The following is an 18,400-nucleotide window of genomic DNA, read 5'->3' as shown; positions in this document are numbered from 1 at the left end:
GGTTTTGACTTCTAGCTGGATGATATTCAATCTAGGACTATATTACAACCTGCATAACTCCAGCCAATAGAGGGGACTGATGGGAGCTAACTTGACAGTTAAAATTTAGAAGAGAACCTAAAGAGCTCTCATGATTGTTAGTTAGGTTCCAGAGAGGTATTTATTCTGACATGTAGTATTTAGCAACTGGAATGATAGCCACTGGTTGGAAAACGGGGATAACATAGATAGGAATTGGACGCACTGCTGATTGCTTTTTGAAACTGAACCTGCAAATGGCCAATTTATGAAGAATATCCTTATTGCATTACCTGAGAATGAGCATACCTAGCCGATGAGGACGGTACACAGACTGTAATTATTAGCATGAATTCTGCTAATTATAGCAAGAACACCCACTTCCTTTTATGGCTATCTTTTTATATTCTGTTTCTATATCCAGTATCTCTTTTTACAAAGTGCCACTTGTTTGATACTCTATGTTGCTTATAACCCATCCTTTCAATGTTGTTACACTTGTTATTATTCTGATGATTACATTTCATTACGTTACTTCTCTCTCTCGTTCTGAATCTTTCGGCATTCTCTTGCAGCGTGAATCGGTGCAAGCGCTCCTTAGCTGAGATTGCTGTTAAAGCAGTTCTTGCTGTTGCTGATCTGGAGAGGAAGGATGTTAACTTGGACTTGATTAAAGTCGAGGGCAAAGTAGGGGGGAAGCTGGAAGACACAGAGCTAATTTATGGTATTGTTGTTGACAAGGATATGAGCCATCCGCAGATGCCAAAGAGAATTGAAAATGCGAAAATAGCTATTCTTACTTGCCCTTTTGAGCCGCCTAAGCCCAAGACTAAGCATAAGGTTGACATTGACACACTGGAAAAATTCCAGACCTTACGTCAACAAGAGCAGAAATACTTTGATGAAATGGTTCAGAAATGCAAGGTATGAGTCGTATGACTGTCCGATTGTATTGTATACATCTTCCTTCCTCTCTCTCTGGGTGTGCTTAGTGTGGAACCTTTCTTTGAAGTATGGTGGAGTTTCTTCTCTAATCAATATGCTATCATAAAGAAGAATACGCTATTATGCTAAATTATACTGGGTACATTTCACTCATAAAAGAGGAGGTATTGAGTTTTCGGTGTTATTAATTTATTATAAATTTCATGTCTACGACTTGTTTAAAAAAAAAAAGCATTCTTGAACATGCACTTTTCTTATTCATTTTGCCTCTCAGGTTATTTATAAATTTCACGTCTTCTACTAGTTTAAAAAAAGTATTCTTGAACATGCACTTTTCCTATTCCTTCTGCCTCATAGGCTATTTGATGTCTGATTCTTTACAGTCTGATTTATTTACTTTGTCCTGAGATGTATTTCAGGATGTTGGTGCTACCCTGGTTATTTGTCAGTGGGGGTTTGATGATGAAGCGAATCACTTATTAATGCACCGGAACTTGCCTGCTGTAAGATGGGTTGGTGGAGTAGAGTTAGAGTTGATTGCAATAGCTACAGGTATGGTATTCTCATGGTTGTATTCTGCAAATTTTTTTTGGGGGGGGGGGGGGTGGGGATGGGGATAGATATGGTTGTATGCTGCAGTTTCGAGCTAGCATTTGAAGTCTATCTTTGGTACTCTGGAACTTAGTCACTGTTTAATGTGTTTATAGGTGGAAGAATTGTGCCAAGGTTCCAGGAATTGACACCGGAAAAGCTGGGAAAGGTGATAGCCTCTGGTTCTTGCTTCTTTCAATCAGATAAATATAATCACACTCTTTTTTAAATTTCATAATTTGTTTTTTTTTTTTTAAATAAGTAAAGAGTGTGTTTAGACTGCCGTTAATATTCATAGTTAGAGGGTAGGTGTTTAGAGGATCATTCTTTACTGGAGTTACATAAGATATATGCCTATTAGTAAAAATATAACTGTCTTCATCCAAGTCTCCCTCGTAAAGCTTTTTCCCAATTACTTGAGGTTGGCTACATGATCTCTATTTTGCTATCCATTCTATTTTAGGTCAAATAACTGTCTTACTGAGATTGTGTAAAGCTGTTTGTGCTCCCATTCATCGTTTTTTGACTCCCACACCCATACTCTCACTCAACCTTAAATGCCCTTTCTGCGGATTTGGTGTTTAATGATGGTTGCAGTCCAATGCTTACTACTACTAATACCACCACCATTCAGCAGATAATGGCCCTGAACTGTGACTAGAAGATACTATTCTTATATGTCGTATCCTTATGAAGTTGACGGTCTACATATGAGGGAAAATCTACTAATACTACTAATTCAACTGAGGAAACTGGATTATACATCTTCTTTACTTTTTATGAAGCTGAAGCATTCACAATAGAACTCATCCCATTTTCCATTTAATCCTTACTCTAGCAGTAGACTATCTGTATGTTATTGAATTAGTTTCTCCAGAAGAGATGGGATTTGAGTCTTCTGTTGAACTTCGACTAATGATTATATATATATATATATATATATTGTGGGAATACCCTTACAGATCATTTGATTTTGTAGAATAGTTCTTTGTTACAGAACCGTTGAAGGAAAGTATTGGCAGAGATCATAAGATCACATGGGAATAGAATATTGTGTTAAGGTTGATTAAGAAAAGTTAGAATCTGGATTAGAACTCCTTGAATTTATCTTATTTGTCAATTAATGATTTGAAGAACCAACATGTGCTAAATTATTGGTGTAGAAATTGAACTGCATACAAGTGGTATGGTTCCAGATTCTATTCTGTTTGATTCATCCAGCTCTTGGTATAGGATATGTGATGCAGATCCTAGCCTCCTCGAATTGAAGAAGCCACCCTAAGCCTAGGGTTTTAGTAGGAGCCTTAGTTTAGTTTATTTTAGTTATATACTTAGTTTTTATTTTGTGTTTTTAATTGAACCGGTTTAAATTGGTTGCATCCAATTGGTTCAATTGGTCTAATTTAAGTGAAGTGATCCTATTGGCTAAGAGGTTCTTATATCCTATTGGCTAGTAGGGAATCTTCTTTTATTTTAAGTAGTTTAAGTTGTTTTTAAGTCATTAGGACTCTATTTTGAGTCTATTTCAGTTTCCTAGTCAGTTTAAGTTAGCTAATAGGTTAAGGATTGGGTTAGGCCATTCCTTTTGAGTGTCTAAGTCTATTTTTGAGTCTTCTATATAAGTTTGTAAGGGCGACCCGCATTAGATACGAATTTGATTAATAAAAATTAGCTTTATGCTTGCTGCCATTGCTGCTATTCTTTGTGAGTGTATATCCTTGTGGATCTCAAGGTGGATAGGGTGGGTGGACTCCTGCGACTCCTTGCATCGTGAAGATCGGGAGGTTTCTTCAAGTTATCAAGCTGCTGCCATTGTTCTCTGCAATTCAGTAAGTTTGATAACTTGAAGAAACCTCCCGATCTTCACGATGCAAGGAGTCGCAGGAGTCCACCCACCTTATCCATCTTGAGATCCACAAGGATATACACTCACAAAGAGTAGCAGCAATGGCGGCAAGCATAAAACTAATTTTTATTAATCAAATTCGTATCTAATGCTGGCCTCCCTTACAAACTTATATAAAAGACTAAAAAATAGACTTAGACACTAAAAAAGAATGGCCTAATCCAATCCTTAACCTATTAGCTAACTTAAACTGACTAGAAAACTGAAATAGAGTCCTAATGACTTAAAAACAATTTAAACTACTTAAAATAAAAGAAGATTTCCTACTAGCCAATAGGATATAAGAACCTCTTAGCCAATAGGATCACTTCACTTAAATTAGACCAATTGAACCAATTGGATGCAACCAATTTAAACCGGTTCAATTAAAAACACAAAATAAAAACTAAGTATAGAACTAAGATAAACTAAACTAAGGCTCCTACTAAAACTCTAGGCTTAGGGTGGCTTCTTCAATTCGAGGAGGCTAGGATCTGCATCAATATGTTTTTGATTGTCAGAACTCTGAGATTGTTATCCACTATAACTAGTACCACATTGACTTGTCATCTTAGAATGTAGAATTAGATGTCTTTTCGATTGTTATCCACTATAACTACTACCACATTGACTTGTCATCTTAGAATGTGGAATTAGATGTCTTTTCCTTAATGAACTTATTTTTTGGGTTATCCTTTTTATTCATGTGTCAGAAAACTATGATCATGTCGTTAATATTTAAAAGGGTAGTTATCCATGTAACAATGGAAGGTGATGGGTCCGAAAATCACAAGATAAATTTGAGCCATCCATTTATGTATTTATTTTTAAATCTAAACTGTTTGTTCCCACTCAGTTGGGAAAGTGCACAGTAATGTCTAGAGTACTGGTACACATGCATGGACATGCACAGGATGTATGCTTACAAAAGGGGTATTTGATTGTTTGACTTTGAAATTTGACACATGGCTAATCTAGACCATGTCCTCTCTATCCAACGGTCAGAATGGACATATCATCTATCCACATTGTAGAATATATGCTTCGTGACATTTGGAAAATAACAGACCTTTGTGACAATAATAATCCGCCTATTTAGAAATATAGATAGATGGGGATGAGGAATACTGATATTTTTTCAATTTATCCTTGCAGGCTGGTTTAGTGAGAGAAAAATCATTTGGGACCACTAAAGACAGAATGCTCTATATTGAGCAGTGTGCAAATTCAAGGGCTGTGACTATATTCATTCGTGGTGGTAGGGGCATCCTATCCTATTTTCCTGTTTGTCTTCTTCCCTTGAAGATGTCTACTTGTGGATACCAATTAATGCCATCATCATTTGTTTCGAGTTCTCGCATTTGTAGGTTGTGCTAAATGTTTTAGTCATGTTCTGTCAATGGATTCTTTTATCATATTGTGATTTTGATGCATAATGCTCAACTAGTTATTGTTTACACTCGTTGTGTTGTATGGTTGTATTTCAGTTGACCATCATGTTGGATTCTCATGTTATATAAGAAGCTTCACAACATCAACAACAACTCAGCCTTATCCCAACTAAATGGGCTCGGCTACATGGATCCTTGCCCTCCAATCAGCTCTATTTGAGGCCTAAGCTATGCATGTCTTTCCTCACTACTTCTCCTAGGCAAGGTTTTAAGTATGCTTCCGTATCCACCGATATTAACCGATACGTATTTTATCTTTAAGGTCGATACGATACCTAAAAAAAATTGGTATAGTACATCTATACATTTAAGAAACCTCGTCTTTTATATATAATCAATTGAATGCACTTGTCGTATCGTACTCTGTTCTCCTTTTAAACATGATATATTTTACATATACATATGTATAGTGTTTTATGCTTTGAAACTTTATTTTGCATATTTCATAATCATTTTCATATGTTTCTTGACCATTCCTATACGTATCTCGCGTCTCTCTCGATACGATACGATTCATCTCTTGAAATGACCCTTTTGATATGACTCGATACCGATACTTTAAACCTTTTTCCTGGAGTCATTTTAGGTCTGCCCTGGCTCTTTTAGTTCCTTCAATCTGAATCAAATCACTCCTCCATACTGGAATATCTAAAGGCCTCTGTTGAACATGACGTACCACCTCAAACGAGTTTCTCGTAACTTATCATGTATTGGAGTTACTCCCAAATCAGCTCTAATATTATCATTCCTTACTTTAGCCTTCCCAGTTTTTCCACACATCCATCTCAACATCATTGTCTCTGCTACACTGAGTTTATCTACTTGTAGTGGAGATGAGGATGTTGGGATGGATGTGGCAAAACGAGGATGGAGAAATTAAGGAATGATCATAGTAGAGCTGATTTGGGAGTAAGTTATGAATTATTGTGTGCTTTAAGCCATTTAGTGATATTTTTTCCTTGGAATATGTTAAAAAGACTAAGTTATGAATTAGTGTGTGCTTTAAGCCTCCCTTGGAATATGTGTTTGAGTTGTGTTCCTTATATGTATGAACTTTTGCATGGATGTTCTTCCACTTTTTTGCCATCTAGATCAAAGTTATTTCACCATAACCAGAAATTTGTAGGCTTCTAATGAAGAAGTCTGATATAGCTATCTTAGAAATGGTAAGGGCATGAGCAGTTTGCAACATGAGTCCTTGGTACAGATGTGGGGTCTACTGTTGGGGTGAGATCCATGTTGTTTGTGTCATGCACAAACATTAAATGTTTGTTTTCCTAGAACTTCCCGTCATTCTGAATATCTCCATGAAGATATTCTGCGAACTAATGCATATCTTTTTGACATTAGACATTCAGCACTTGCAACACACTATTTGATGGCATGTCTTTACTGTTGATGTTTCCAGTAAAATTGGATAATGGCTGTGTATGTTGCTCTTCCAGAATAGAATGATAACATCTCTTTCTGTAATAACATGCATGAAGGAGTTCCATGTAAAAACGCTAATAGGTGTGGACTTGCATCCATAAAAAGGAGAAAATGTTGAAAGAGAAGAAAAGGGCTGTAGGAAAATTTGTAAACAGTTTCTCTAAGACCAGGTTTTTGGGGTGTGGTAATACTTCAGGTAACAAAATGATGATAGAGGAGACAAAGCGCAGCCTCCATGATGCCTTGTGTGTGGCTAGGAATCTAATCCGCAATAACTCTATTGTATACGGTGGTGGATCAGCTGAAATTTCTTGCTCACTTGCTGTTGAGGCTGCTGCGGACCGATATCCAGGAGTGGAGCAGGTACAGATGTGTTGCTTCTTATTCTCCCCCTTCCTAGGTGACAAGAACTTCAAATTACTTATGGTTTATTGGTAGTATCTTCAACTAATTTGTTCGGACTTTTTTTACCTGCAGTATGCTATCAGGGCCTATGCTGATGCTTTGGACTCAATTCCTATGGCACTTGCCGAGAACAGTGGCCTCCAACCCATCGAAACACTATCTGCAGTCAAATCTCAACAACTCAAGGTGAGCATGTTATTGTGGCTGGCTGTGGGTTTGGTCTGTAGCTCTTGAGCATGGATATTTCTTAATGGTGATGTTGCATCTTTCTTATGTGGGATACCCCATTGTTGAACAATATCTGGCTTGCAGGAGAACAACCCCTGTTGTGGGATAGACTGCCATGATGTTGGGACAAATGACATGCATGAACAGAATGTTTTTGAGACTTTGATTGGAAAGCAGCAGCAGATCTTGCTGGCCACTCAAGTCGTCAAAATGATTCTCAAAATTGATGATGTCATCTCGCCTTCTGATTACTGATTCATCAGGTAGATTTCTTTGTGAACCAGCTTGGAGTTCTGCATTTCCTGAAAGCATCACATGATTTGTGTTTGTTCACACGTTGCATGTTGGGTCAAATGCCATATTTTGATTAATGGAATGATTGTATGGAGATTTGACTGCTTCACATAGTTTTGTGGCATGGCATTGGCTATGGTGTTATTTTTGACATTGTGATGCAGAAGCAGTTCTTTGGATCGGGCAGAACCTGTTTGAGAACTCCGACCAAGAACCGGGTCCAATTAGTTTTTTGGTCTAGTAGGATATTTAAGAGTTATTTTCTTTGGGAGAATATATTGTAATCTTTCTTTTTTATTTGCGTAGATTAAGTAGGATATTGGGTTAACTTGTTTGAGTTGATTTTTGTTTCCTAGTTGAGTTACTATTTTTGGAGTTTTATTTCCCTATTAATATGCATGTATCCCTACATTGGAGAATATATTAGAATGAATTATTTGAGTTGTTAATAGCATGGTGCCTGTGTGGTTGAATAGCCAGTGGCTGTCTTCTCCCTTCTTCTTTCGTCCTTTCTGTTATCTCCCCCCATTGATTCCTTCGTCTTTCCTTGAGATCTGATTACGGTGGTTGTCAATCCCGCTTCCCTTCAACCTAGGTCTTGAGTCAAAGGAAGCCCTCATCTTAGTGATCGTATCTTCAGATTCCCAGCCCAACCTACTGCTGGAAAAAAACTCGGCCTCTTCTCTCCCTTCTGTCAGATACAATTTCTGAGTTCCCTGTTGATCTTTTGGATGGTGCTCAGTCTAGGCGCATAATCCCGATTTTCACTGCATGCAACATTGTAAGTCTGGAATTCCGTGTTAGGGGCTGGGTTATAAGTGGAACTCCAGAGCTACTAGTGTAGGGCTGGGTTAGAAGTCTGGAACTCCCGAGCTACTAGTGTAGGACTGGGTTAGAAGTCTGGAACTCCGGAGCTAGTAGTATATAATGTGTTTCATTCTTTGATTTGATCCTCAGGAAACAGCTTCTCCGCAAGGTGGGGGGGGGGGGGTTAAAGCTGCATACATCATGGCCCTCCCTAGACCCGTGGTGGTGGGGTGGAAGCCTCGTGCACTGGGTATGCTTTTTTTTATTCTTTGATATGATCCCACCAAAATAGGCCCCAAGCATTGTCGAGTTTGAGTTTGTTCTTCATCCGGTTTGGTCTTACTCTCCATTAATGCTCGAAGCTCTACTTCAATTGTTGGTTGTTGCCCAATATTGTTATTGGTCTTTCTGTAGTAACTGATAAGCTATTGTTGTCTCAAGGCCAGCAAGCAATTGCAAGTGTCAAGTAATTGCTGTTATAATAGCGGCAAGCTGTTCTAACTACACAATACGTACCTTTGGAAGAAGTAGGCAAAGCAAAGAAGTATGTTCATTATGCAGTGTTTCTTGTCTGCCTGGTATTACCGTATGCTTGCGTCTCACATACCCTTCCAATGTTCTCCCATGCTATGGCAGTAAGTAACAAGGTCTCGGCTTTTCAATCCATCGGTTGGTTCTGGCCTTAATTATGGGATTCTTTAGTTAAGATGGCCTGGACCTTCCAGGTCATGGTTTTAGCTAATAAGCATAGTTGGAAACTCAGGTTTTTCGACTCGACTTGTCCTTTTCAAAACCTGGTGACTTGGGTGAGACTAACCTGGTCAGGGAAGTCATGTTTTTTGTTTTATTTTTTTAATATCTTCTAAAATTCTTGGGTTTTGTTTAGCTGTAGACCAAATTAATTGTTTAGCTATGGTCCAATAAAAATACAGGACTTGGTGAGTTTCACATGACTCGGGGAAAAATACTCTCAATGACAACTCGGACTTGGTTTAGTCATTTTTTAATCCTGAGCGAGTCTGTAGAACTATTGGATCCTAATCAGATTTTATGATTTTTGGACTCAGCTCAGGTGACGCACTCATGCGGAAACCTAGTTTTAGGCATTGGTATTGGATCAACCATTTCAGCTGATTCATATTGGTATCAACTGTGACTAATACGGATTTCCATTTTTGGAAGATATCTCTTGATATGGATCGACATTGGTATCGCCGGCGATTGATAAGAGATGCTGTTACTGTGAACTAAATTCTTTGTCTGGGTTACTTCAAATGATTGAATCCAGGAAAATCCTCGCCCATCTCCCATACACCCTAAAAGAAGGGGGAAAAAAGTCCTTGCTATCTTTTGAGGTTACTACATGGTAATAACTTTGCATTTAACTCAACCCAAGCTTCGTCCTATGATAGTATGATGTACGAGTTGCGTCTCTGCAGTTAAGCCACCTTATGTTTTACCAGCTTAAAGGTAAAAATTATACTTGTTTCGTTTTTTTAATTATTATTGATATTATTATTTCTGGAGACAGTTTCTCCGTGAAAGCAGGGGTAAGACTGCATACATTATGACCCTCTTCAAATCCTGAAGTGGCGGGAGCTTCGTGCATTGGATAGGTCTTTTGTGTTATTGTTATTTGAACTTCATTTGTCATTGTACGTTGGTGGGATTTTAGGGTGGCAATCCTTGACTCATGGAACCAACCCTTAGTAAATTCGCGTATCATACGCGTATTATATGCATCCCTATATTTTTAAACATATAATACTCCTGTCCCCATATTTTTATAAAAAAACACATTTTTTAATCGATTGAGTATTATACTCGTATAATACGCGTATTATCTGTTTTTTTTTTTTAAAAAAAAATTACCCAAAAGATTAGAATTTAGGGAAACGATTTTACTTTCCCTTTCGTCCCTTTCGATTTGCGTTGAACATCCAACCGTAGCAGGCAACAGTAGTCACCCTCCATCTCCAATCATCCTCGCCATCTCCGTTCAACAAAGCGGCACTTAAGTCTTGTACTCTCCTCTTGTTTCTCTGGTTTTTGAACTTTGATGGTGGTAGTGAAGCAAATGAATCTGGTGTGATATTGGCGAGAACGGCTCAATCTCTATTCTATTTTATTCTTGTTTTTCTATCTCTTGTAGCTAATGTGTACAGTGGAGATCCATATCTGGAACTCTCCCTCTTGTCTTGTGTTGGTTAATTAGTGGGAATTCATTCCCCTTCACAAGAACACATCTGGTTAAAAATATATGGTTATCTCATTGTAGATAGAAAAAAATGTAATGTTGGAAGAATGATTTAATGATAAGGTAATCAACTTGCTCATGTCATTTTCAGACAATCTGCATTCATTTCTTGTAGATTATTGATATTTTGATATGTTAAATGATAATCTTAGAGATGTTATATAGCATATTATATTATTGTGTTTATTTTAGTTCATAAAATCATGATATTATTTTGTTTATTAGGTGGTGAATGCATGTTATATAATGAATATGTTCGTTTTTTTAAAAGTATTATTGTCGTCTATGCCGTATTATACCCGTATTAAACGCATACCGTATTATTACTGTATGCGTTTTATGAAGCCGGATTTTTGAAAAGTATTATTACCGTCTAGTCCGTTTATGCCGTACGTATCCGTTCCCGTTCAATTGCCGTTCCCGAACTTACTAACTAAGAACCAACCTTTATATATAGGGCCTGTCAACGTGATTGTTGATAGATGTGGGTTCTTATTGGATGTAAATCTCTTACCGTAGAATATAGGTTGATAATGAACTGCTAATATGATTAATTATTGTATGTGGACATGTTTAATAGAAGTTCCAAAATAGGAGAAAAAGGATCCGGTTAAGGTAGACCTAGAAACTTTTGGTTAATGATGATTTCTTGTTGGATGGATATGAAAAAAAAGGTGTACCCAGTGCACGAGGTTCCCGCCACTATGGCGTCTGAGAAGGATCATAATGTGCTTACCCTTATCCCTGCTTTCGTAGAGAAGTTGTTTCCAGATTCAAACCCGTGGCCACTTGGTTATAATGGAGCAACCTTAACTATTGCACCAAAGGCAAGAAATCATTGTCTGGTTGTGTAACGTCCATAGCAATGTGGGAGCCACGTAGGGGCATCAACATAGATGCTATTTTTTTTTTCATGGGATACGACAGTACTTTCATGCGCTCTACTTGGTTGCGTGCTCTCCTGTGTTAGACCATAGGATAATGCAACCAGGTAGCATTCTCTCTCAAAAGTTTTATATATATATATATCAAATAGCATATCTTGTTGTAATATCAAATTGAATTGGAAAATCAAAATATGAGTAGATAATGATGTAGATTGTAGACATGTCCACAAAGTTTTGATGGCCAAATTTGTAAACCTTTCACACAACCTAGGGCAACAATGTAAATTGGTTTTGCGTTGTATTGTAAAAGTTTCATGTGCTGCACTGCATATATATATATATATATATATAAAGAAGATTTATTTAAACCGTTAAAATTAAAGTGAAGAAATCATATTAGTTCAAAAGTAAACCATGATTAAATGATGATGTACGTGTGCCTAGTTGTTGAAGAACCCCTTTAAGGATGAACAAGTTTTAACTGTTTCTTTTATGAAATAAGAAAACTAAATTAGTTAAGGCTCTCTTTGATTTTTTATTTTTGCCTATTTAACAAAAATTATTTGTGAAAATCAATTCTGGTCAAAACATAAAAATCGTTTGGCAACCATTACACAGAATAGATTGTAGACAACGAAATATGTTTGGCATACCTATATGCCTAATAGTTTTTTAAAGTGAGTGGGTGGAGAGATGCCGCCTTTACCCATCTTTCTTCCCAAATCATAAACTTAGAACCGAGTTGTTGGGCATCAATCTCTTTGGATTTTTCTTATTTCATTTTTGGATTTTGGGTTTAGATCACCCATCCATATGCGATTTAATCCCCTAAGATCCAAATCCGAAAAGTTTTTGTAAATCAAAATTGAATTAGAACTGTTCATTTCCACCCAAGATCACATTTTTATTGACACTCATTCATCCTCGGTGAAAGAAAACTACCTCCACGGCAACTCTGTAGCTGAAATAGTGAGATGGAGATGGAGGTTGAAAGGACATGACACAGAAGACATAAGGAGTTGCAATCAAACTCAACCTTCTTGATCTGTTTACAGATCTGTTACTTGATCCATCTATACCAGAGACCTTTTTTTTTCTTTCACAAACCAGGAAGACCGATCTTGCAAATTGGGATAAGGTGCCATTTGGATTTCATCATTACAAGCACAAATTACTCCATGGTAGGACCAAAAAGAAATAACACAATAAAATCAGGACTGAGTTTTCCTTCATCTATGGCGAAGAACGAATTCTTCATCCTGGCATTGGTATCGTCAGATTGCCAGAGATTGTAGAGGGAGAGTAGTTTCAATTTTTTTTTTTAGGTGAAAGAGTAGTTACAGGAAAAATAAGAAGATGAGGGGGCGGATGGACTTGTAGGAAAAATAAAAAAATGGGAAGTGACGGATGGGGTCTCAAGAGGAGGAGGAGGAGAGTCAATATTTCTAATCAAATAAGGAAATGACGTTCTTACCCTTCGATTTTGTGACCTATGAGCACGTGCTCATTAAAGTCCCCGCATAAATGATCAAAAGTGATTTTTGGCCAAAAATCATAAAAGACTTTCGATCTATTTTGGTTTTTGGTTTTTTTCAATCTTTTTTAAATAGAAACATGGAGCATAAACGATACCAAACACAATCAAAAACGTTTTTTATGGTATAAATAAAAAATAAAAACTATTCCAAAGATGCCCTAAAGGGAAAGACTGGGTATGCTAACGATATACCGTAAGTTAAGATCCTGTGTCGGTATCTATCTCTTTTTCCTTTTAAACGGAATCATTTCGAAGGGGAAAGAGAGACAAACACATGGGGTGCTACCCTAATATAGCCATCCCTCTCCCATTAGTTAAATAAAAAGTTTTGATCATCCTTCTTAATAGTAGCTGTTAACATCTCGTCTTAGCTTTCACAGCCCCACTTGTGGGCTATAGATATCGTTTGTCTATTCTTCTTCATTAAATAGATTAGAGAAAAGTTTTCATTAATTGGGAAGTACATAAAGTAAATTAAAAACTTTCCATACTTATCCTTCACTAGATCCCTACTTCAGCTGGTTAATCATCTCATCTCTTGACAATCCATCTATATTGTTATACTTGTCCACCCTTGTTCATTCTCTCCCTTCAAGCCCTAATACAGTCTCTGCATTTTTTATTCTTGAGGAATCCCTACAAAACCATAATTCATATAAATCACTACAAACTGAGATTTAATTAATCACATATATAGAAGCTCACCCTGCGTTACCCGTATTTGTTGGTTCATAACTTGGTGTCATTCAGTTTCCAATTCTCTATTGGCATACATCCCCATTTATGTTCATACCCGCTTATGGTATTCTGAACACCACTCTACTATGCGTTTTTCTATAATCTTGATTTTCAAACTTCTATTTTGTCACTTGGCAAACTCTATTCGAGCTACATGTAAGTAGAGGACTTTGGAAACTATCTGCTTCGAAAATTTGGGTTTATTAAATTTAATATATGAAAAATATTTGAGCTTCCTTGATAAACTTGCAATCTTACACTTTTTGAATTCCTTCCTTATTCAGCAAAATTTTCTTTATGAGTGAATAGCAAAATGGAATTTCTCAGAGATGGGAACTTTAACAAAGAATGTTAAAACTAGGGTTGCAGAGAGAGGGATGATCCATGATCTGCACTCTCCCACTAAATAGCAAATTGAGTCAATGAGAATTAAATATGAAGATAGAGAAAGACAAACAACCACACTCTGCTTATTGCACCACACATCTACTCTGTAGCCAATGTTTGTTAAATTTTGTAGTTGTAAATATCATTTTTTAGAATTTGATTCCTCTACTTCCGTCTGCCCCTACTGCTGTGTGTGTCCCACACAGAAACAAGATGGAATGTATCGCCTTACCCCTGCCCGAACACCTTGCCCGAGCGAGGGTAAGGCAGTACTTTCCACCGTGCTTGTGTGTAAGGGCACACGACAGTACCGGGCAGACGAAAATAGAAGAGTCAAATCCCACTTTTTAAGCCCTCAAAGTTGGATTATAGATGATTAACTATGGGTAATACCGTTAAATTCAAAAAGAAAAAGGAATAAAGGCACCATCACATCAGAAATTCCAAGGGCATGTGGATTCTCCATCAACCCAACTTCCCTTGTGTCCTACAACCATCAATTTCCTTGCTTTGATTGCTCTTCTTCCTAATCACTACTCTATCCTAAGGCCCACCAGGTCAAGTGGGCCCAACCCATGAACACATACTGCATGTGCACTTCATTGTTTCTCTTCATACTTGCTTGCTTGTGTCTCAAGGTTTATAAACCCCGAATGGATCAAAGAATTGGATCAGAATCAGTTGGAACTCTATAAATTAAATATCAGGAAGAAGTAAAAAAATTTACAAATTTGTGATTTATTTTTTGAATTTGTTTTAATTCAAAATCCTTATAGAATTTTTGCTACAAGAGATAATTTTCATTGTTTTCTGTTGTTTTACTGAATAGAAGAAGGGAAAAAAAAAAGGCCAAAAATAAAGATCTTAGAGTATTCATGACCGATTCCAAATTAAGTTGTGAGAAACGACATTAATCGACCCTCCAATTCAAATCGGCCGATTCTGCCAATTCTGATCCAATTTCTGAAACCATGGTGTGTCTTCTCATCTTCTTGTTCTTGATAAGAATGTGACAAAGAATAAAACAGGCCTCTTCCACGTAGAATTAAGGCATGGTCAGGCCGTCCAAATCATGAAGATTCTCCGGATTAAAATCATATATATAGCTTTTTGTTTTGAATCTTCCTTTGTTTTTTATAAATTAAAACAAAAATTCTTGTGTTTACACCTTAAAATTACCGACTAACCAGTAATGAAAAACCGATCAATTTTGGGAAATAAGGGGTCGGTCAGTAAAGTAAAGCCACTCACGTGGAAGCAAACTGTGAAGTATAAAACGGTTGTAACCATGAGGCACTCAAAGCTAAAGCCACTTCCAATGTGGGAGGCACCTCAATAGGAGGTGATCCCCAAACGGTTCTATAACTGTCAAAGAAGCCGCAGTTAGGGGACACATAATGCAGGCTCCATCTTCACAATTATAAAAGACAAGACATCAAAGGAAGAAGGGAACTCTCGATCAATTCACAAATCTGCAATTTAAATTGTCTTTGGCTTTCTTTCTGCATTTTACATTTTCTTAGTGTAGTCTTCTTCTCCCTCCTGATCCTTGCGATCAATCAGTCTCTCTCTCTCTCTAGTTATCAAGTTCTTTTTTAATTTCTTATAACAGTGATATGTCCTTTGTATGTATTCACATCAGGAATCAATAGAAGTTCTTCAATTGTTTTTGTGTTTATCCCTTTCTTCAAATATTGCAATTTGATGTTTGTTTTAAAATTCTTGGAGCAATCGAGACAAGTGGGTGATTCACATAGCCTAATAGAAGTCAGAAGTACAAACCTCTTTCACGTTGAGTCTTTAAGACTCTAGCACGCCTGCGCTCTTTATTAATACTGTTTATTACGATAAACTGATCCTATGATTGACCGATTGTTTGAACGATCTGGAAAAGGAGCCTAGCACCTTTATAAATAATTTTCTTTATCTGAATAATGAAAACTTTAAAAAGTGATAGTTCTGATCACATGGTAATAGATTATAGGATTAGAAAAACAAAAACTTCATTGCTGAAACAACATTCCTCAATCAAAGGAGAAAAATATTAGTCCACAAAATTTAGAATCTAGAGTTTAAAAGGCAAGTTAGTTATTTGAGATTCTTCTCAAAGTGTCTCTTTCATCTACATGAATTCATTAATACATCTTAGTCCAGGGCCACAAAAAGCTCTACATTATTTATTAGAACCTATAGGCTCCTCACAAGTCACTACATATCTTATGCTTTGAGCATTAGGACCCACAAAGTGGATGGTCCCACCCTCCCCTCCCCCACCCCCCCAAAACCCATCTTTTCTTGAAATTTTAATTAAGCTTAACTGGTATTATCTAATAACTGCTTAAACCAATTTTTGCTTCTACCATTCCATGGTAATGGAAATTTTATTCTCAGATGTGTTTTTTTACTCTCTCTCTCTCTCCCACTCCCCCTCCTCTAGAACATATTCCTTTCCCAAAGTGGTATAGAAATATCAGAGAGAATAGGTTGAGACAGACAATGAAATTAATGTGTAGCCTTTTCAATCTTCAGAATGTTCAAGATCATCTTTCTCTATATAGTAAAAATAGCTTCAGTGGAAAAACAACTACTAGTACAGTTGGTGATCGATACTCGTGTTCCACTACGGCCACACACAAGAGGGTGAAATGACTGCCCTGCCCCTCTTGTTGGATGCCCCTATGCTGCCACATGATCAGGTAGTGTTTTTCTTCCCCTTAAATATGATATTTCTTGAACCAAAAAAATAAATAAATAAATAAAAGGGAAAGGGTTTCCCATGATGCAAGCATGGGGGAATCTCCCATATTACATTAATGGCAACGTATTAGTATCATTCACATAAGACCCACATAGTCAAGATAAGAGAGAAAATAATTCAAAAAAAAAAAAAGAAAAGGAAAATAGTACATTGGTGAGAAGCTTCCCCAATCCCCCTCCCCCCAACCCAAAAAATAAAATTAAAAAAAAATTGGAGTTTCATTATCTACCATGTAACTTCATTATCCTTTCAAAAAATTAGTAGTGTTATCATAGAAGTAGATTCCTCTTAATCACAGGGTAAGAAAGGCGGGTGGACTCTTCTCCAATCCCTTGAAAGTATTGGTAAAAAAACCCACACCACTCCCTTTATTTATTTATTGGGAGAAAGAACGTCACCCCCGGGTCATGTGTCTTGGCGTGTACCTGTGTGCCCACACACAGTCGGGTGCAAAATGACCAGCACACCCCCACCTTTTCACTGAGGCAAGGTGGTCATTTCGTGCCCGACTGTGTCTGGGTACAGGTACATGCCCAGCTACACGATTGGGTGGCGTTCCTTTTCCCTTGTTTATTTTGGTAAAACAGTCCCCTTCATTTCACAAGTACTTTCAAGTTTCTGGAGAAGATCTGTGATATGTCATAGGGCTGCCAAATGGAGAGAGAGTCCAAGTTTACCTAAGTAGGGGAGATTTCCATCTATTATCAACATAGATCAATACATATTCACATCCATGTCACTGTGGCGAGAATCTCCCATGGCAGTGCTAAATAAAAAATTAATATCGTTCATATGAGACCCACATGATTAGAGTAAGAGAGAAAATAAAAATAAAAACCCCATATCAAAGGGCAATACTTGCTTACCTGGTTGTGCACGACTCTTTTTCTTAGACATGAGATTAAATGAAATGACCATCATGTCCTTAGAGATTTTTGCCTTTCCAAGGTGATGCAGCAGTCATTTCGTGTGACTCTGTGTCTAGATGCATGAGCTGCACACCACACACGACTAAGTAGCATTTTTTTTTCAAAACCTTTATTATTAAAAAAATAATAATAATAATTATCCATTCTACTAAAATTAGTAGTATCCATGTAGAAAGTTTCCTCCCAAGGAGAGGGTCAAGAAAGGCGGCTGGGCTCAAACTAAAGATGGAATGGGAAACTACAAGGTCCAGTGGATCCCACATCATTCCAGTTCCCTTCAAGCCGAAACCGATACCAATATGGATCAATCGTATCGGCCAATAAGGATCGGTGCCATATCAATATCAATTATCATCTATACCTATTCGTATTGGCCAAGACAGTTGATACCATTCTGATCTTTAAATCCATATCCCCCCTTTTGTTTCACAAGTACTTTCTTTTCTTCTTTTGGTACAAAAAATCTTCTATTCACTAGAAGAGAATATCTGTTCATGGCAGATTACAAGGTTCCATCAACGACAGTACTTTCAAGTCACCTCAAAGGATCAATGGTGTGGGAAAAGACCCACATGGATGGATTTCATTTGAACAGTTGGGAGTCGTTTTCGTATGCTCATGTACGTAAACGTGAACCCATCTCCAGAGTGAGAGCTGGATCCTCTCCAGCGTGTTAGTGCATCTAATACACAACAGACGGTTGAACGGGTTAACACACATCCCAAGAACAATATCAGCCGTCGGATGCGCACTGAATGCACCTGAGAGAATCTGAATCCAAATGTAGGCCCGTCTTGGTTTCCACATAGCATGTCCTTTTGGAATTATATTTTGTACACGGAATCCAATGAT

At 37.3% G+C, this 18,400-nt stretch overlaps 1 protein-coding gene across 1 annotated transcript; it reads left to right on the top strand.

The window, feature by feature from the left end:
- Positions 1-534: 534 nt before the first annotated feature.
- On the top strand, positions 535-7,357 carry LOC122671202 (T-complex protein 1 subunit epsilon-like; the record flags this gene model as incomplete). The annotated part of the gene is made up of 7 exons (XM_043868307.1): positions 535-942; positions 1,383-1,515; positions 1,671-1,723; positions 4,595-4,697; positions 6,518-6,684; positions 6,799-6,912; positions 7,039-7,357. Coding segments are annotated over 7 exons (1,149 nt in total), but the record flags the coding sequence as incomplete, so codon positions are not given.
- Between the last annotated feature and the right edge of the window lie 11,043 nt (positions 7,358-18,400).

This window comes from Telopea speciosissima, chromosome 8 (genome assembly GCF_018873765.1).
Source record: "Telopea speciosissima isolate NSW1024214 ecotype Mountain lineage chromosome 8, Tspe_v1, whole genome shotgun sequence".
Taxonomy (NCBI): domain Eukaryota; kingdom Viridiplantae; phylum Streptophyta; class Magnoliopsida; order Proteales; family Proteaceae; genus Telopea; species Telopea speciosissima.
This window is presented reverse-complemented; position numbering and strand designations above follow the sequence as displayed.